The sequence below is a fragment of the Ceratotherium simum genome, chromosome 7 (genome assembly GCF_057802395.1).
Source record: "Ceratotherium simum simum isolate JZ-2026a chromosome 7, ASM5780239v1, whole genome shotgun sequence".
NCBI lineage: Eukaryota > Metazoa > Chordata > Mammalia > Perissodactyla > Rhinocerotidae > Ceratotherium > Ceratotherium simum.
Window position 1 is genome coordinate 14,148,078 of NC_141906.1, and position 22,171 is coordinate 14,170,248.

The 22,171-nt window shown below is 35.7% G+C and overlaps 1 protein-coding gene across 3 annotated transcripts in view; it reads left to right on the forward strand.

The window, feature by feature from the left end:
* SOX6 (SRY-box transcription factor 6) overlaps positions 1-22,171 on the forward strand; it is a 582,258-nt gene that overhangs the window by 458,245 nt on the left and 101,842 nt on the right. For all 3 annotated transcript variants that reach the window (XM_087433166.1, XM_087433167.1, XM_087433168.1), the window contains 2 exons: positions 8,001-8,080; positions 9,545-9,667. In XM_087433166.1, coding sequence (XP_087289292.1) covers positions 8,001-8,080; positions 9,545-9,667 — 203 coding nt within the window. The remainder of the gene's footprint in view (positions 1-8,000; positions 8,081-9,544; positions 9,668-22,171) is intronic.

Below are 22,171 nucleotides of genomic sequence, written 5' to 3' on the forward strand. Positions count from 1 at the left end.
ATCTATGACTTTGCCCATTCTAGCTCTTTCATATAAATGGAATCATACAATATTTGCCCTTACGTGTCTGGCCTATTTCACTAAGCATAACATTTTCAAGGTCTATCCATATTGTAGCATGTATCAAAAGTTCATTCATTTTTATGGCCAAATAATATCCCATTGTATTTATATGTCTATGTATATGTATATACATGTGTGTGTGTATATATATTTGTTTGTTTGTTTATTCATTTATCTGTTGGTGGACACGGGTTGTTTCCACCTTTTGGCTATTGTGAATAATGCTGCTGTGAACATTGATATACAAATATCTGTTTGAATCCCTGCTTTCAGTTCTTTTGGATATATATGTAGCAGTGGAATTGTTGGGTCATATGGTAGTTCTGTGTTTAACTTTTTGAGAAACTGCCAAGCTGTTTTCCACAAATGCTGCACCATTTTACATTCCTACCAGCAGTGCAAGAGAGTTACAGTTTCTCCACATCCTCACCAATACTTGTTATTTTCCATTTTGTTTTCTTTTAAATTATAGCCAACGTAGTAGATGAGAAGTGGTATTTCATTGTGGTTTCGATTTTCATTTCCCCAGTGTTTAACGATTTTGAGCATCTTTTCATACGCTTATTGGAAATTTGTGTATCTTCCTTGGAGCAATGTCTAAGTACTTTGCCCATATTTGAATTGGGTTGTTTGTTTTTTTGTTGTTGAGTTTCAGGAGTTCTTTATATATTCTAGATATTAATCCCTTGCTCGATATAAAATTTGCAAATATTTTCTCCCATTCTGTAGGTTATCTTTTCACTTACTTGATAGTACCCTTAGATGTACAAAAGTTTTTAATTTTGAAGAAGTCAAATTTATCTAGTTTTTGTTGTTGTTGCCTGTGTTGTTGGTGTCATGTCCATGAAATCATTGCCAAATCCAAAGATTTACTCCCATGTTTTCTTCTAAAAGTTTTATAATTTTAGTACTTAAGTTTAGGTCTTTGATCTATTTGAGTTCATTTTTACATATGGTGTAAAGAAAGAGTCCAACTTCATTCTTTTGCACGTGGATATCCAGTTTTCTCAGCACCATTTGTTGAAAATACATTCTTTCCCCATTGTATAGTTTTGGCACCCTTGTCAAAAATCAATTCTATGATTACATAATCAATAATGTATATGATACATATATGTAAGGGTTTATTTCTGGGATCTCTGTTTTGTTTCATTGGTCTGTATATCAATTCTTATGCTAGTACCGTACTGTTTTAATTACTGTAGCTTTGTAATAAATTTCGAAGTCTGGAAGAATGAGTCTTCCAACTTTATTCTTTTTCAAGAGAGTCTTGGCTACTGGGGCCCTTTGCAATTCCATGTAATTTGGGAATTGGCTTTTCCATTTCTGTGAAAAAGATTGTTGAATTTTAATAGAGATTTCACTGAATCTATAGATTGCCTTGGGTAGTATTGACATCTTAGCAATAAGTCTTCCTGTCCTTGAACGTGGAAGCCTTTCCATTTATTTAGGCCTTTTAAAATTTCTTTCAGCAATATTTTATAATTTTCAACATACACGTCTTTTGACTCCTTGCTTAGATTTATTCCTAAGTATTTAATTATTGTAGATGCTATTAGAAATAGAATTGCCTTCTTAATTTCCTTTTGGATTGTTCATTGCTAGTGTATAAAAACACAAGTCATTTTTTTTTTTATGAGAAAGATCAGCCCTGAGCTAACATCTGTTGCCAATCCTTCTCTTTCTGCTGAGGAAGACTGGCCCTGGGCTAACATCTGTGCCTATCTTCCTCTACTTTGTATGGGATGCTGCCACAGCATGGCTTGACAAGCAGTGCATTGTTCCACACCCGGGATCCAAACCTGCAAACCTCGGGCCACTGAAGCAGAGCGTGGGAACTTAACCGCTATGCCACCGGGCCGGCCCCCCACAATTCATTTTTGCATGTTAATCTTATACCCTCCAACTTTGCTGAATTTTTTTATTATCTGTAATAACTTTCTTGGATTGTTTGGGATTTTCTATATATACAGGATCATGTCATATGCAAATAGAGATAGTTCTACCTCTTCCTTACCAATTTTGATGCTTTTTTTTCTTTCTGTTTTTTTTTTTTTCCTAATAGTGCTGGCTAGAGCTTCCAGTACAACATTCTATAGCAGCAGTGAAAGCAGGCATCATTTTCTTGTTACTGATCTTAGGGGGAAAGCTTTCAGTCTCTTACCATTGAGTATTATATTAGCCGAGGGTTTTTCATAAATATTCTTTATCATGTTGAGAAACTTTCTCTCTATTCCTAGTTTTCTGAGGGTTTTTATCATGAAAGGGTGTTGAATTTTGTCATACGGCTTTTTTTGTGTCAATTGAGATAGTCTGTGGTTTTTTTCCCCTTTGTTCTATTAATGTGATGTATTACATTGATTTTTTAATGTTGAACCACCCTTGCATTCTTGGGATAAATCCTACTTTGTCATGGTGAATAATACTTTTAATATGCTGTTGGATTCAATATGCTAATATTTTGTTGAGGTTTTTGGCATGTATATTCATAAAGAATATTGGTTTGTAGTTTTCTTTTTCTGTGATGTCTTTATCTAGCTTTGGTATCAAGGTAATGTTGGCTTCATTACCTCATGGTTAGGGAATGTTTCCTCTTCTTCAATTTTTTTGAAGTTTTTGGAAAGGATTAGTGTTAATTTTTCTTAAATGCTCAGTAGAATTTACTGGTGAAGCTATCTGGTCCAGGACTTTTCTTTGTTGGGAGGTTTTTGATTACTGATTCAATCTCTTTACTTGTTATAGGTCTGTTGATATTTTCCATTTCTTCTTGAGTCAGTTTAGGTAATTTCTGTGTTTCAAAGAATTTGTTGAGCCAGCCCTGATGGCCTAGTGGTTAAAGTTTGACACGCTCTGCTTTGGCAGCTCGGGTTCGTTTCCTGGTTGCAGAACCACTCATCTGTCAGTGGCTCTGCTGTGGTAGCAGCTCTCATAGAAGAACTAGGACTTACAACTAGAATATACAACTATGTACTGGGGCTTTGGGGAGAAAAAAAAAGAGAAAGACAGGAAGATTGGCAACAGATGTTAGCTCAGGACAAATCTTTCCCAGAAAAAAAAAAAAGTATTTGTTCATTTCTTCCAGATCATCTAATTTATTGGTGTACAATTGTTACCTAATGCTTCTTTTTAATTCCTTTATTTCAGTTAGCATTTATTGAGCACCATTTATCTGCCAAGATATATATGTGTGTGTGTACATATGTGTGTGTATATATGTACGTATATATTCTTATTTAATTTTCATAACCACTCTAAGATATCAGTGGCATTATCTCTATCTTGTTAAAAGAAAAAAAGAAACTAAAAATCAAAGAAGTTGGTTAACTTTTCCAAGCTATCGCATGTAGAAATTACTAGAGATAGAATTCAGACTGAAGTTCTCTGATTTGATATTTTACACTCTTGCAGACCTAGTCTAAGTGTGTATGACGTTAAGAAAAGTCTAGCTTTTTTCTTTGCTGTGAAAAAAATGTGATTTATATGTCTGGGGTTATCCAAATGACGTCTTGTAAAGCTAGCCATTTCCACCTCTTCCAGAATCTTTAAAGCAGAGGTGTATAACCACTATTGCTGGAATACTTGATTAATTAAATCTATCTACCTGAAATCAAAGTATTTCTGAGGTTCTTCAGGTTAGTACTCTCATTTTTATTTTTTTATTTATTTATTTTTTGGTTTTTTTTTGTTTGTTTTTTTAATTTTTTGTTTATTGCAGTAACATTGGTTTATAACATTGTAAAAAATTTCAGGTAGTACTCTCATTTTTAAATAAGAATGTTGAAGTCCAAGAAGAAAATATGTTCACCCATGTAAACTAACCTAGTTTTATGGAGAGCAAGATTATTTTAATTGTGCCCTCCTTCATATATGGAGGCTATATCACTGATGAGCCATCATTAAGGTATGAACTTTGAGTTGTTATATTAAGTTGATTTCTGGTAATGGGGATGGATTTATATCAGTTCATCCACACTCACTTATTTAATTGCTATTGTGACAAATTCCATGGATTTTCATGTGATTGGCCAAGAGTCTGAATGCATCTATGAAATAAATGAAGATTGATCCTTGATTCTTAGCTTCTTTAAATGTGTGGAAAACAATGCAGATCCTCTTAGAAAAAGTCCTACAATCAAGACTCATCTCATTATTGATCTATTCTTTGATGAATAGAGAAGGAGAAATTTAGCAGAAGAAATAAGAGCATGGTAATCTCAGCCATATGTGCTATAATCTTTGCCAATATTTTGTCCACTTGTCCTCAGAACAAATTGAAGGTTTTGTTTTATTTTTAGAATTCTATATGTGTTACCCATTACCTGCTAACTTTTGCTAGAGCGTGATGTCTCACAAAGATAAATTCAGACTGATTATGATGGTCCCTCAGAAGATAGAGAAGTTGTAATATTTTGCTATTTTAATACATACATCCAAGCAAGATGCGTGGTGGCATGTCCAAGTCTATATTGATGATTGTGATTGAAATATTTCCATATTGTAGAAAGAATGACAATAGCCCATAAAAGTGGGGTCTATCTATAAGTTGTTTGGCAACTTAAATAATTTACCATCATCTTATGATGCCACCACACATCTGTGAGATAGGAATGTGTACTGTATTTTTCTTCTGTTTTGGAGGGTGGAAAAGGAAGCATGAGCCTGCAGTCCCATGTTGAACCAGTTACTGAAGAATCTTTGAGTCCTGTCTCCTAGTTTAATGTATTTTTCTTCTCTGCTCCTCCCCAGCTTTCTAAATGGTTTCCTCAATATGTTAATATCTGAAGTTGATGTCTCAGAAGACTACAACCATTCCAGTCCCTTGTCTTTCTGAAGAATCAAAATAAATAGATAGAATTTTACCCACAAGATTTTTGACTCTAATAAAAGTGGAATTTATGTCTGAATTACATAAAGTAGTAGTCTTGTAGGAGTTAGCCTGAGTCTAACAGGTCCTAGGTTCTTAGTACGAGGTCCCCTTTCTCCCGTGTTTATCTTAATAAGTTTCAGCTTTATTTCAGTTTCCCTGAAAATTAAAAAATGTACTTTCTCTCATTTAGGGACTCTTGCTGTGGAGCTGCTTTGATTCTGAAGGAACGTTGCATATTGTGACAAGTGAAATTAATGTCGGGCACAAACTCCATAGGTTTTAAATCCTGTTTCGCATTTGTTCTGTAATCTTCAGATAAAAATAATCAGTTGGAAAATCTAGAAGGCTGGAAAGATGGATTTATGGAATGGCGTTATTTCTCAAATTGGCTTTTGGAGGTTGTCTTCTTGCACTAGAGGTAGCAAGGGCCAGATTACAGCAGCGCCGAAAGCCAACCTGTTCCAACAGGCTTCGTCTTCCTTTGTACAAATTTAAAAAGAATGGGTCCTCACGCAAGCATTTCAAATCCAGAGACAAATTTGAAAAAAATTGCTACAACATGTTGACTGATTCCTTGCCAAGTCAGCAACTGAGAACTTTTTCTTGGTCGACTCTTACAGAGAGAAAATTAAAGGGGGGAAAGCATGTAACTTTGTTATTAAAAAATTCAACTTCGTAATACCCTAAATCCCTCTCCCTCTGGTATTTGTCTCTTCTATCTTTAAATCCCCCCTCTTCTTCGCCCTTATCTTCTCCTTCTCCTGCCTTTCCCTTTTTCTCTCTCTTCTGATCATTCTCTGTGATGTACTCTGTTGCTCTAATGTATTCGTTTTTACTTTTAGTATTGATACAATGATGTGTTCTGGAGAAATAGCTTTCCAAAGATTATATTCAGATATACAGATTCAAACCAGCAGAAAGGTTAAGAACGTTTTAAAAATATGCTTGTCAGCAGTGGAAAGAAAGCTGTTTGTAGCCAGCAGGTGAGCTGAAGAGTACTACAGGGTGTGGTAGAGATAGAAATAAATTAACTGGCAAGCCAAAAACTATAAAAAAAAGTTCAGCTATTTCATAGCATAGAGGCATGACAGCTATGAAAAAAGGAGTGCCCCAGGGAATTCTTTTAGAGTTTGATTTTTTTAAATATGTTTGACATGAAAAATGTTTTAGTGCAAATAAAGCAATTGGTATTAAACTTACAGGGAGGGGGGTTGTGGTTTAGAGTTAGTATGAATAATGCATGATATTTAAAGAAAGAACAGCTCTAAAATGTTCCGGGAGGCACTCCATGTTGATGGTTGGAATGGTGATTTTTTTCCCTATTTTTGAAGCATCATTAGTTCAGCATCATTTTGTGATTTTTTTTAACCTGATAAGATATTGACCAAAGAAATACTATTTGACTTAGATTAGGATATTCTTTCCTCAGATAATTTCGTTTAAATATCAAGAATATCAGTAGAATTATTTAAGCATAAAGCGACAGTCATTTACTATAAAAAATAATTTGGCCAAGTTATTTTCTTTAAAAAGCTCATGTAGCACTGCAAACCAAAATCAACCTCATGGAAGGGGAAAAACAAGATCAGATATTTTGAACATTACTCCATAGGAGACCAGCACAATATAGTGTTAGTGAATGCATTGTAGCAGCACTCCATATGCAATCAGAAGCCAATTGTTACTGGACTGTGTACAAGCACACACTGTGCTCAATGGTCTGATGAGGTATTATGGATATGATGCAAAGAGACTGTGTAGATTAGAAGCTAACAATTTGTTAAAAGTGAAGGCAACTTAACATTTACATTGGGCCAGCTGAGTAGCGCTTCATGTGGCAAGCAGGATGAGTTCCAAGGAACCGGGGGCACCAAGAAGGCTCCAGGTATTAGTGTCCATGCAGAAAAAAGAGGTTTTATTGCTTTCCAGTTGACTACCTTTATTACTGTGATTCTTTCTACACTGTCTCTTCATTATTACATTCGGCTTTCAGTGTGGAAAAGTTCATGCAAAACAGCATGATTATTATAAATGTCAAAAATGTGTGGAGGAACAGCCTATTAAAATATAGCCTAGAGACAGTACATAACACTGACTTTAAATAAGTAGCTGAAGCCAAAGTGATACTCCATTAAATCACTGATATTGTGTAATTTATCCACAAGTATTAATTTTGATTTCAGTTACCACTATCACAATACATTCCTCATCACTTTCTCTTGGTTCTTCATGTCGCTACACACAGCCTGTGTTCCCAGGTCACAGAAGGCACTTCCTCCCCCTATTTGGGAGTGGTCTGCAGTCAGAAATACATTAAGATGTAACATTGATCTCTGCTGAACCATGCATTCTCTACCAGACCTTTAATGCAGATATCCCACGTAAAATGTGTGGTTATTTAATCAAATCGTCATCAGAGGATAAGTGATAAGTGCCTAGTGTGCATGATTCTTTACTTGGTTCCACCAGAAGTTAATCCAGAAAGGTATGGTTTCTACTCTTATTGAGATACCAGGCATTTCACAGAATGTTGGCAGATAAGATTAGCTTCCCTCTCACCCCTATCAAGTTGAAGAGGTTGCATTTTTAAAATTTTTTCTTTATTTTTTATAAAATAAATTTTAGGGTTATGGCCAGTCAATAGCTCATAATCTTTTTTTGGACTCTAATACTCTGCCTTGCCTACCAAGCCAAAACTTTTTGTTGTTCTAATAGAAAAGCCTTAAAGCTTTCTCAGTGAACTGAGTGTCAGCCTGGCTTTAACATATTTTTTTACTCTTAAAAAAATGATGTATTACAAGATTTGTAATGGAGTGAACATGCTTGAATTGCACATTTAATTTTTTTAACATCACATTCATGTTCTGCCAGTTTGCCTACCAGCTATCTGTTAACAAAAAGTTCCAAGGCAACACTGCAAGTCTGTGCCCAACTAAGCCTTTTGTTTCTGCAGATGTTTGGGCTTAGAGCAATGCTGTAAAGCTCAGGCAATCCAAGGACCATGTTTGTACTTGTCTGCCGCGATTCCCTGTGCATTGTCTAAACCTGTATGCATTGTTCTTTCCGACAGGTGATAACTACCCCGTACAGTTCATTCCATCAACAATGGCAGCTGCTGCTGCTTCTGGACTCAGCCCTTTACAGCTCCAGGTAAGTGCCAGAAGAAAAAAATGTGGGATACAAGCCAGTACTTTAGTGGAAAACTGCTAACCAGCTGTATGCTAAATAATGGCCTGAATGTTAAATAATTTTTTAAGCATAGCCTAGAGGGATTAACACCTTATGTACTTACCATACTGCAAATAGAAGAGAAAACTGCCAGTTTTAATATTTTTAAAGGAAAAATGACATTATGATTTAGTGCTATATGATGTATATCAGGTGAGTTAATGGTTTTACAATTTTTATGGCTGTTGTTATTGGATATGTGCACTTTCTCCTTATCAATTTTTCATCCATGTCTCCATTTATGTCCAGATTAGCTTATACTCATAAGCATCAAAACAGAAAACTTTGTGGGACATTTTCCTTCTTGCAGCTCATAGAATAGGGGGTTATAATTACCACATTACTTTAGCTATTTGGTAAAAAGTAAACATATTGTTCCTGAATATGAGTATTCTCATCCTCATCCTCATCCTCATCTTCACGCCAGCTCAAAAGTCTGGGCATGGTGTCTGACCAAGTTGTGGGTTAGTGTTCTTTACTTATAAAGTTAATCTTGGGGAGAAAGTATTTTGGAAGCTGAATAAAAAATCATTTGCACCTTATCTTCTTCACAGTAAAATGAGGGGTTTACAATAGGACTAGGTCATCTTTACATCCTTCTAGCACTGCCATTTTAATGGGAAATTGACTTTAAATGTGAATATACGTTTTAACAGAAAGATAATGTCGTTAAAGTAATGGTTAAGCATTCAGTATTTGAACATTTAGAATATATATGATAACAACAAATTTCAATACAGTGGAAAGTTTAAAGATAGTTTTTTATTCTTATAATTTACTATGATTATTTTTGCATTTTCTTAAATAATCTAGGGAATAGCATCTGGCTAGGAGTTTTTTATTTCTTCTTTGCCATTCGCTCTATGACTTGAACATAAAAAATATACAAATATTTTACCATGAAAAAACATCATTTTGAGCATTACAAGTAAAGAATTTTTCAATAGTTTGAGAAGTTTTTGTCATAAGCCTTTCCAGAAAGCCTTGAAGATGTTACCCATTTTGCCTAGCAGAGCTAGAAATTTTGCATAACAGGGCAGCAACCCTAACTCTCTTCCAAACCTTTCCCTTTCCCACAACTAACACTGGAACTTACTGCAGTTGGTAAAAATCTAAAAAGAAACCTCCCTCGTAGTAAACCCACTCTGTTTCCCCTTTTCTCATAGCTATGCTAGAGTGTCTTCTCGAGTCAGAGGCAGAAATAAGAACCAGTACCATTGTTTGATCCTATATCCAAGTTTCTATGAAAGAGAGTCTGGGTCCTAAACCTTCTACTTTCTATTCTTTGTTGTGATCAGTATCCTGGATTTAGAAATATGTGTTCTGTTTCATGAGTTCTGACAGTATGTTTTTTGTTTTTTTTTTTCTGAATATGCTACTAAACAGAAGGGTCATGTCTCTCACCCACAAATTAACCCAAGGCTAAAGGGCCTAAGTGACCGTTTTGGCAGGAGTTTGGACACCTTTGAACATGGTGGTGGCCATTCTTACAACCACAAACAGATTGAGGTATGAATGCTTCCATTGGTGCTTCATTGGGTGGGGGACTGGATTGTTCAGTCGTATTCTAGGCTTTTTTTAAAAGTGGCAAGCACTCAACCTAAACACTAAAATGTAATCTTTCCCTTTTTCTCATTCCTAAGGAGGCTCATTTTTGCTTCTTTTTTTCAGAGAAAAAGGCAAACCCCAAATAAATGCCCTGAATTAGGTTGTTTATTGATTTATATTTAGGCAAATTCTTTATGTTATGAGTATCTTCAAAACTATTTTTATTTCCCTTACTCTTGCTTTTTTAAATGTATAATGGTGCTGTATAGTGTTTAAAAAACACTGAGCATTTTAAAAAGTCTCATTTGACTGTGTAACAACCCTGTAAAGTTGATAAAATATAATTTTGCTGTATAGACAACAACGGAGGTTCAGAGAGATTGTTATTTAACTAAGGCTACAAAATATTCGCGGAGTCAGAGTTATTACCCAGGATTTCTAATTCTACCTAATTCAGATTTCCTAATTTAGTTTTCTCAGGTTGAAGTAGAGGTGGGTGCCTGGGCCTGACTGGTTGCTTTTTGCCCCTAAACTTCTATAGTATCCCTTTCGTATTTAACTTCCAATAAAGCTCTTTGTTGTTTTTGTGGGATATTCTTATTACTTGGGAAAAGATGGCTTATGTGGCTCTTTTGAAAACTAAGCCCTTTTCTGCTACAGAGACTCAGTCTTCCTCTCTCCAATTTCATGCTTAATTCCTCTCCTGTATCAATGGAGTCCCTCTCTAGGACTATCAGATACTGGAGAGTTGCCGGCTATCTGTTGAATCACAAAAAAATGGAGACAAGTTACCTCAGACTGAAACACACTTTAACTTTCTGGGTTAGATCTAATACTAAATTTTATATTCTAACCTGGGATGGGAAATTCAATTCAAAAAAATAAAATAATTACATCTAGCAAAGTTGTATATTCAGCTCCTATTGGCTGTGCTAGTTGATACATATCAAATGCTACGTAATCAATAAAGTGTCCCTTTAACATTATCTTCTCTGCTGCTTTTGAGTCTGCATTTTTGGAAAATGATAGAGAAAGCTCACTCCTGAGAAGAAAGAAGAGGACATGATCAGAGGCCATCTTGGAAGTAGCCTAAGGAAGAGTTCCAGGGCTTGTTGCCCATCTTCCTCTTTCCTTTTCACTTTGATATAAGAGGTATACAGGGGGTTTCCACCCAGACATGACCAGACATAGACTGTCAGAGTATCTGCTGTCTTCTATACAGCCAGAAGGGATTTCTTTTCTAAGGCTTTATTTTGGCTGTAAAGAAGGTGCCATATTTCTGGTTATTCTGAAAATCTACTATGCTTAGGATTGCTAAACAAAGAGATAACTGGACATTGGGAACAAGCCTTTCTATGTGATGACAGTTAGCAAGCTGACCCGTTCAGAACAGATAGTTTGTTAAACTTTTAAGTGCTTGGAAGAATGTGAAAGCAGGTGGCCTTGGCTCAAAGTCAAGACTTCCTCTCCTCTTTGACTTTTATTTTCTCTTGATATGTTATGTTCCATCCCATCAACCTTCCCTTAGCCAGTTTTCTATCCAATCTCTTTTTTTACTAATTTTTTGCTTAGGTTGGCTTCTCTCCCCCCCACCATCACTGACCCCTGATGCTATCAAATCTGGCTTCTGTTGGGTTCTGGAAACCATGATGTCATATATGTGAGTGCCAGATCTATGTAGTGCTGTAGCAATGCTGATCTGGAAGCACAGCATATGCCACATGTCTGTCACTTTAATTAGGCTAAATAGAGAACCCATTAAGGTGGGAGCCCTTATGGCTTTGTAGTTTAAGTTGGGTTGGTTTGAGAGTTTCCTGGGTTTTTGTTTATTCTAACTCTGTTCTCTTGGTTCCATTTTTTGTACCTTTTTCCTGCATGTCAGGAAACCTTTGCTCTGTTTGCTTGTATGGTACACTGGTTAGAATAGATTGACCTTGTCTGAAAGGCAGGTTTCCCAAACTTTCCTGGTATGAGTATAAGGTGTTTTATGGGGGCATTCATGAAGATCACAGTAGACACGCATATCTAAGCTGCTACAGACACTAACATTGTAAATCTTGAGCACAGGTAGAGAGAAAATTTAATATCTTAACTTCTTGGTTTTAAAATCTAGTTTCTTTTCTGGCTAGGGTTTTCTCCCCTCCCTTTGACAAGCTAAAATGACAGAGCTCTGTTAACAATCATGAACATGATAAATTGTTGATTCTAAGGAAGCATTACAATTGTGTTAACTGGTTTTATTTCTAAACAGAGATTCTTAGGAAGAAAAGCCCACAACACACACATACCACCCCCCCCCACCACCACCACACCACCACCTCCACACGTACTCTGCTGCGCTATTCACGCTGGTCCTCTCACCTGATGTTACAGTCAATTTCTCCTTCAAACGTTGCACCTTCTCACATTAATGAGCATGGGTAAATCTCAGCAGAATTTATAGTTACACCCTGGAAGCCTGAAATTTTGTTATCAAGTGGAGAAAAGGTATTTAAAGTGGAAAGACCCTTCTTACATATTGCAGTTCTTTCTTTCTTCAAAATAAGGAAGATTTGGGAAAGACTTTTTTTTTGGTACTCTGTGCTGATGTAAGGCATGGTTTCCTCTGCCTCTGGGGCACAATATTAAGAGAGAGAAGGCCGAAGAATGCTGTTTTTAGTTGAACAGTTCAGCAGATGGAGGCATGAATACTCATATATCTGAAGGTTGAGGGGCTTGAACCATTAATTTTGATAATGTATTTAACCCTGGGAACAATCAGAAACTGTAACTCTAAGATTATAGTGCTTTTGACCTTTAGAGAACAGAGGGCACTTGCTACAGTAAACAATATATTATATTGCTACTTATTCCAATTCTCTACCCGTATAAATTTCAGGACCAGTTGCCATTTGCTTTCCTCAGCTATGTTAGCATTGGTCCTTCAAGTAAGTCAAAAAGGATGTTAAGGAAGGGGGACCGGTATAATGAGGCAGTCATGTAAATATGGCCTTTAAATAGCTAAGATGTTAGATTGTTTCTGAAGAAATGTTGTCTCAGAAACTAAGCTCTGAATGACTTTTTTTTTAATGAAAAAGTGGCTTTAATGTATTGATTCATTTTATGTGGTTACTTTCAATAGAATAGATCCTTAGAGTGTTTTGTTTTGTTTTTAATTGGGAGTAATGTTGTCTCATAGTTGTAGCTTATATTAAACACAATCTGGTACCATATCATGCAAAGTGATACACCTGTCTCGTGCCTTCTTATTAAATGATGCATGCTTCTCTTTAGCAAATACAGCAGTTAAATATCACACAGCTTAAGAATTTCTAATTAAAATATCTCCACATGTCAGCATATTGGTAATGTATTATTTTAATCCATTTATTTTGTTTATGAAACAGTGACATATGTTTAGATTGTGAAATATATGAGCCTTAAAAATCACTTTATTGAAGAAAATTAATTCCTACAATACTGTCTCGGTAATGTGTTCACTCACCCAGTCAGTCACTGGCGGCGCTGCCAGTCTTAATGTTGGGTAGACACACTTGCCAGTTTTATCTGCATAACAGTCTTGGAAAGAAGCAATAACAGTTCTGTTTCTTAGCTCCAAATGATAGGATTTTTCTTTCTTTACTTTTTTCCTTACTCATTAATTCAAACCTGTCCCCCCCAAACACTTTTTGTTGCTTTTTTTTAAATACAATGAAGGATGGGACTGAATGTATGTATAAGGGATTCTGAAAGACCAATCAAAATTAAAACAAGCTAGTTACCTTTTCAAAGTTAGACATAGTAATTTGTTTGTCAGCAGGGAGATGTTTGGGTCAGCCCTGAGATAAAGTGACTGTCAGCAGTTATTCCTACAAGACAAGTAATTTCACTCAGTGTATTACTGACAGATTGCTCACTTCTGTGAATCACCAGAGAAAACAAATTTAATATTGTTACAGGCAGAGTTTCTGTCTTCATTAGCCTCAGAGAATGATTTTTATCGAGCATTCAAAGCCTACCAAGCTTTAGTTGGAACATATTTTAACAGATAAGTTCTTATAATGATAGTATGGATAGTTGCCTAAATGAAAGGAATTAAATATGAAAAATTTAAAAATATCAATATAATTACATTTTAGCTTTTATTTTATAGGCATTATGTATAGTTTAGGGGAGAGTTGAGGAAAGGAGTATAATTAGAGCCTTACAACACTAGGAAAACCTATCAACCATAAGTTATTCTTAAATGAAACTGTTAAAGTCTTGCCAAGTTTGCAAAGATGGAGAACAATTGAAGTTTTTGCAAAAGTGAATACAAATACATATTTTATTTAAATGATATTGTCAAATTTCATGCTACAAATGGAAAGTGAAGACGTGCCCGTCTATTTCTATTTCAGTTCCAGCCTGAATCTTTATGATATTGTGTTTTGATGCTCTTCTCTGGCTTGTACCCTGTCTTCTGGTTTGCAATTGTAAACACTCTGTAGAGGAATGAGAGGGTGAGTTAGCTTTGCTGGGTGGGCTTGGGGGAGGTGGTGATTTCTAGTAGAGAGTTGAATAAAGAGTTGATTAGAGTGACCTGTTATTGGCTACCCAATGGAGAAAAAGGAATGCGTTGATTCAAAGCTTGTCTTGAGGATGCCAACCATGGGGTTGTGCTTTGAGAAGAAATGCTTGCTTTTCTCTTAATCAGCCTTCCCTCACCCCATTTGACTTTAAGAGTGTGACAGAACTTGTGAGGACCATTACAGCTGGGATAGATGAGCTGTGGACTAACAGAATGAGCTCCACTTTGGAATCAGAATCATAGATCATCGTTTCCATTATTGCTTACTTGCTATATTGTCCTGTATTAGTCTCAAATTACCTTCTTTTTTCAGTTTATTCTTCGTTAAGAGGGGATAATATTTATTCTCAAGGTAGTTTTGAATAGTGAATTGAATAATGAGACATGTATTAGATTTGCACAAAAAATCATCATCAGAATAGGGAAAAGCTCTCCAACATCCCAATAAGCAGTCAATTCTACTCTAGCTTTGCTGCCTAAAGTGCTTCTTAGGGGCAGCTCTAATCTACTAGGATGTAAGTCACTGAATTCAGGGATTTTTGTCTTTTTTGTTTACTGTTGAATCCTTAATATTGCCGGGCATAGTATTTGGTAAAATCAATGAATTAATGAATTTCATCTTTGGTGGCCATCCGGGGGCCAAGCTTCTTTTAAAACATTTTTTTGGATATGTTTGGTCAAGTGTTCTGTATTTAGGAGGCATTATTTCTTGTAAACAACTTTTCACTTCTAGGTTGGCTTCTTAAGAAAAACAACAGGTACCAAGTGAATCCTGATGGAGGTTAAAGAAATATAGGCAAGCCAGAGAGGATGCAAAATATGAAAACATTTCCTAATGTTTGGAAATCTGACTTATTGTATTCAATGAAGCAGAACAAGTTTATACCTACCCACAAATTAAAACGTTGGGTAAACTGGATTTTCTTTTAGAAACTTGATTTTCAGTTGGTTTTAAGGTAATACCTAAAAGTTGAGAGAGTATGGCTCTTCTCACATACGCCCTATTAATCACTGTGTTTAAGTTATTTGATTGATGGGATGTTCAGCTATACTCACAGAGATGGTTTAGTAGGAGCCCAGGACCTTGGAATTACAAAATCAGTGCAGTCCTCTCTCTTTCCTAATGTAAGATTTCCACCAACATTCATTTAGCTCCAACCTCACTAATTAATCCACTCAACAGGGAGCTCCCAGTGTGTGAATATTTGTATTTAAATAGACTGTTTGTAAGATGCAATGGTTTTTAAAATAGTGACGGGTATTTCTATTCCTGTTTTTACCAAACTGGAGTTTTGAGATATTGTTTGGTTGATATCATGTATCATATATCTGTATGTGTATGTGTTCTAATGAGCTACCTTGGAAACCAGAGAGATGAAGTGATTAAGGATATATTGAAGGTTTGAAAGCAAAACACGCTAATGTTTTAGAAAATGCTTCACTCCAATTTCTAACCATAGAATAAGTCAGGATATGTAGCATTTAGGAAATTTAAATCAGAAAAAGATGTGATGAAATATTTTGAAATCTCAGGTAACAGAACAGACTGAACAGGACAAAAACATTTGTTTAAACCACTTTATTGAAGTTTGATTGACATACAAAAAGCTGCACGTAGTTACTATATACAACTGGATGAGTCTGGAGATAAGTGTATGTCTGTGAAACCACACCACAATCTATGCCAGAAACATATCCATCGCCTCCAAAAGTTTCCTCCTACTATCATGATGATGACGATGATGATGATTATTTTGTGTGATAGGAATATTTAACATAAGCTCTACCATCTTAGTAAGTTTTTAAGGAAACAATACAGTATTATTAACTATAGGCTCTATGCTATGTAGTAGATCTCTAGGACTTATTCATTTTGCATAACCGAAACTTTGTTCCCCCTGACTAATACCTCTCATTTCCCCTCCCTCAGCCCCTGCAACCACCATTCTACTCTCTAATTCTATGAGTTTGACTATTTTAGTGTCCTTGTATAAGTGGTATCACATAGTATTTGTCCTGTGTGTTTGGAATATTTCACTTAGCATAATGTCTGCCAAGTTCATTCATGTTGTTGCAAATGGCAGGATTTCCTCCCTTTTTTTTTTTAAGGCTGAATAAGGTTTTATGTATATATCACATTTTCTTTATCCATTTATCCATCAATGCACATTTAGGTTGCTTCCATGCCTCGGCTATTGTGAATAATGCTGCAATAAACATGGGAGTGAAGACACTTTGATCTTGATTTCAATTCCTTTGGATATGTACCTGAAAGTTTCAGATCTTACATTTAAGTCTTTAATACATTTCAAGTTAATTTTTGTGTATGGTTTAAGGTAAAAGTCCAGTTTCATTATTATGCATGTTGATATTCGCTTTTCTCAAAACCGTTTATTGAAGAGACTATCGTTTCCCCATTGGGTATTCTTGTTACCTTTGTCAAAGATCATTTGACTGTATATGTTTGGGTTTATTTCTGGGCTCTCTGTTCTATTCATTGGTCTATATACCTGTTTTATGTCAGTATCGTACTATTTTGATTACTGTAGCTTTGTAATATATTTTGAAATCAGGAAGTGTGATGCCTCCAGCTTTGTCCTTGTTCAGGATTGCTTTTCACTATTCAGGGTCTTTTGTTGTTGCATATGAATTTTAGGATTGTTTTTTCTATTTCTGTAAAAAATGCTATTGGGATTTTAACAGAGATTACATTGAATCTGTAGGCCACTTTGGGTAATATGGACGTTCTAACAATATTAATTCTTCCAATCTAAAAATATTTTTAAATGATATTTTAATTAAAAGAGATTGAGAAGCTATAGTTGGATGGATTCCCCTGGTAGACATGCCCCAGTGGAGGGTTAAAACTCTGACTACTAGGGCTAGCACATGGTTATTACTACCCTGCCAATTCTTCCTTTCCGTTTTATTTGTACAAAAGTTCATATGCTGCAGGTATGCGTGTTTGTGCAAATCCATCTAAATTGTAAATTCAGGGAAAATTTGTACCAATTTAAGATCTCTGTACTGATTTGAAACTATCTTGCTTTATTTTGACTGTTCTAGATTATTAGGATTAGGATAATAACTAGATTCTCTTACATATCTTCCAAGCACTAATAATGGATTCTTTTCTCAATTAAATGTAAATAAACAAGCACCAAACATCTACTATGTACTCTGTACTGGTTTCTGTGTGGATAAAAAAAATCATTGTATGTTTCCTTCTTTCATTCCTCCCTTATAATTGATGACATCAGTAGGGTCATCTTGAATCAAATTGAAAGGAATTAATTTAACATTATTTTGTTCCAGTTTTATAAACACCAATTCCTTTATATTTATAATCATTTAATGTGGGTTTAGCTAAGTATTTGCATTTCCTTTTAATAGACTAAAAAATGGAGGCAAAGTAGAGCCAAATAAATTTCCCAAGACCTCTACCCTCTTGGTCATTTTGTGAAGCAAAGACTTAAAATAGAATTCTTAATTTCTAGTAAACTGCGTTGAGTTCATTCCTTACTGTGTGTTTCTCTTGTAGCACCAGCTATAATCCCTGTAACCAACCTTTGATGTCATAATATATAAATTGACCTAGACCATGATCCTTGGCACCTTATCAGTGATTTCCCTAATGCTGCTGATCTTGAGCAATATGAACTAAAGCAAAAATAAATAAATGATAGATACGTATAAAAGTTTTATTGCTTAAAATGTATATATGTGTTGACTATCTCAAACCCTACAAAATGCAAACATACAGTGCTCATTTGAAGCCAGTTTGAAATAGAGCTGCTTTTAATCTATAAAATCCATTTTTGTGATATTTATCAAGTTTTTACTCTAATTCATTTATTCATTTAAATTAAAGAAAGAATGAAGTATTACATCGTTTGTTTTTAAATTCTTGTTACTTAAAATTACACTTGTTAGCTTTGAATAGGACTGTTACAATGACATAACACTTGTATCTTAAAGTTCTATCAAAATCTTTTTTTTAAAAGGGAGCTTATAAATGACCATGCTCAGGAAATTCGAAAAAGTTTGTATGAAAATCCAAACATAGCAAATTTAATCATTCAATTTTTCAACAAATATTTATTTAGTGCCTATTATGCGCCAGGTACTATTCTAGACCAGTGATCCTCACCCAGAGGCAGTGTTGCCCCCTAGGGTTTGGTTGACAATGTCTGGAGACATTTTTGATTGTTATGACTTGGGGTAGGGGTAGAGAGACTACTGGCATCTAGTGAGTGGAGGCCAGGGATGCTGTGGAATACCCTACAATGCACAGGACAGCCCCCACAACAAGGAATTATCCAGCCCAAAATAACAGTAGTGCCAAGATTGAGAGAACCTGTTTTAGATGCTGGGGAAATATCAGTGAATAAAACAAAGTCCTTGCCCTCATGGAGTTTACATTCTAGTGGGGGAAGGAGAAAATAGGAAAGAAATAAGTAGTAAATAATAAAGAGTTGGGATTGCAAATTTACTCATCTTAACAGAAATATCCCACCTACCTCTCTACCTATCCACCTGAACCTGGATGGGCAGATTTTTAAAAATTGAGCCTATTTGATTGTTTATCCTCAGTTCTTTGTTTCACTTTGATCTTCAAAACTAAGACTTTTTTTCTAACCAGTCATTTCTGTCTAGAATAGTCACAGTTCTCCTCAGGCTCATCTTTTCAGTTGTATTAAGCACACTGTATACTCTGGCTTTCAGCAAAGGAATATTATTTCTGACTGTAATAGTATATAAGCCTATCTTTCAGAGTGAAGTAAATATGAAATTTGGTGAAGACCTGGGAGCTTTTCATTAGTTTTTGTAGGATGCTATTTATTGAGATCTCGTAGGATGAGTGGAATCAGTCTTGGCAGAGAACCTGTATTTGATGTGTGAATTGTATATTACGAAAGAAGCCAGACTTTCTGAAAATAAAACAAAATAGATATAAGAATAATATAAATATATACATAATACATATTATATAGTCTTTTACAGTTTAATAAGCAGTTTATGTTTTGGCTTTATAATAAATGTGCTTTAATATTATCCCCATATTTAGAAGAAGGAAGTGAGGCTCAGATGGGTTCAGTGACTTGGACCAGATTACTCATCTATTAAATAAAATAGGACTATAATAGATGGTTTAAATGTCTTTTAAAATTTACTTCTTGACTAGGATTTTTGGCTTTAAACTCTGCTGGCTGGTATGTAGGAAGCATAGTTATTTAGAAGCTTTCTTGCATAACTTATTCCCCACCTTATAATATTCAAATGAATTTAAAGTAATGTAATTAAATTACAAAAGGGAAAAATTTCAAAGTCAACATGACATTTTATGGATCCCAAAGAGTTCATGTATTTTCCAAATTTTCAGTTAACTGTCCGGAAGAAACTTCAAGCCTAATAGAATTTAACAAGAATAAGAAGAACTATCATGAAATCTGTCTTATTCTGTAGCTTTATTTTGAGGAAAATGCTTAGAATGTTTTTGCTGGATGCCAGAGCTCTATTCTTTTGAGAGTTTCCGGGCTGTCCTATAATTTCAAAGTTTTGCTGAGTCTTCTGGAGTAGCTGGGGAGTGTGTCCTTGCCCAGCCCTGGCCTCTGCTGCCCTCTGAGCATGTTCAGCAGGTTGCATGCCAGCAGAGGAAGCAGATGTTGGACCATACTGGAATGGAGCGCCTGCTGCATCAGGAGCTGGGGATTCCTCTTGACATCTGGACGATGCTGGGTCGGGATGCCTGCCTCAGGCCAGGAGGCTGCGGGAGCTGTGGGGCAGAGAGCATCGAGTCTTTGCTGCTCTTTAAGCTATTAGTGCACTGAAGCAGCAATAATGTTGAATTATCGCTTGGCTGCTTTCTTCTCAGGAATCTTGGGACAATAGGAGAGTCAGGAAGGAACATTTACAGTAAAGTCATGTTCAGAGAGACAAGACTAATTATAGAGTATTAAAGAGCTTTATTTTAAATGATTTAATTCACAAATAGCTCTGGACACTGTATGAAACTTTTCAGAACCATAAACCCGGTAGCTTAAAGAGAATTTTCTAATTTAAAATGGCTAGTATAGAATTATTATTTCAGCAATTTTTTAGTTTTAGAGTTTGTTCAAGTTGTACTACAGAAGATATAGCATCTGCTAAAAAGAGAAAATAACACTAATATTTGTAGCTGCTGGGAAAAAATTCTCTCACTTGAGGGGAAGGAAGACTTTTAGGTAAGAGATTGACTGAATTATGCACTGTCTTTTAAATTTTCACTTTATCACACTGAAAACTGGTTTGCATTTGCTACCCAGAGCTGAAACCATCTGTTACACCAATTTCCTTTATGATATGTGTTATTTAAGCACAATGGATGTGGAAATGGGTAGTTTAAAATGTATTTTGCAATGAACAGTTGTCACATTATGTTGCTTTTCCTCTTATAATTTTTCATTAGTGAGACCTCTGTGCTCAAAGAAGCCTTCTTATAAACAGATTATGGCCATTTGTGTTCACAGTAATATATTGGAGAAGAATGCTGTGTTGCTCTCACTTAACCTCTCATATTCTAAGGGGGTTATATTTAATTAACACTGGTGAGAGGCTGACCTGAGAGGCTGTGGAAAGTGATTGAGCTGCATTTTCCAAACTCCGCTCTAGTCAGCTGGGAGAGAAATTAAAAAAAAAAAAAAATTAGAAAGTACTATTTTCTGAAATTCCCTCTAACTAAGCTGTATTTCAACGGGCCATTTAATGCTCAAATGGACAAAGGTATTACTTCAGTCATTGAATTGTATCAAACTCCTTCTCAGAGGCCCAATTTAAAAACTCTATAGGAAAAGTGGTTTAGCGTCACATTCTCAGTGGATTATCACTTGGTCTGCTTAAAAAGAAAAAAGCAAATAAATTAAAAAGAAAAAAAGGAAGGAGAAACACTCACTGTCACTAAATGGAGTGGAGTGTGTGCCCCACCCACTCCTCGCTACACGGGGATTGCGCTCCAGAGTTCAGGAGCTCCTTAGCCCACATAGAAAAGGATACTCCTTTCTGCAGTGCTGCGGTTCACCTGCTCAGAGCATCCTCCTCACGTCCAAGGAAATGTTTGCTCCAGGGCCCAAGGGGCAGCCCATGAATAACGAGTAGTTGAATCATTGGCTTAGACATAGCACAACAAAGAGTGAGAGCCAGAGCAAGCAGCTTTGTTGAGATAGGAGAGGTCTGGATGTGACTGATTTGGGTGGAAGTCCTCCACTTCTCCATCCATTTATCAATGGTTTTAATAAAGAGGCATTTCTTAGTTGCAGAACAAAATAGTCATAGATAATTCATCTATATCTAACCACGCCATTCCTGATTTTACATCCACCTCTGCCACATTTCCTGATTATGAAACACTATCACAAAACAAAACAGGAAAATGACTGTGTACCATCAGATGATGCTTTGCCTCCATGTATTGGAACAACATGCTTTATTTAGCAGCTAGCTTGCTCTCTGACATGTTTTCTGTCTATATAATAGTGAATGGCTTGGAGGTTTCAAGAAAGCAGTGCTTCTTGGCTCCACAAGACCTATTCAGTTAAAAGAGCTATGTGACCTTGAGCTAATTTCCTCTGAACCTCAGTCTCCTCATCTGTGAAATGGGGATAATGACTCCTCCCATATTGTGAAGATTAAATGAAGTACCATAAGCCAATCACCTAGCATAACGTCAGCCACATGCTAAATGCTCAATAAATATAATTTCTCTCCATATCCTTATACTTGTATCTCTCTTATTCATTCATTAATTTAACAAATGTTTTTAAAGCATGTACTATGTACTTTAGGTACACTAGGCAAGTAAGCTAAGCAAGTTCCTACCCTCTTACAGTAATAGTCTCCAGAAGAAATCAATTAAATGAACAGTACTTCAAAGTGATAAG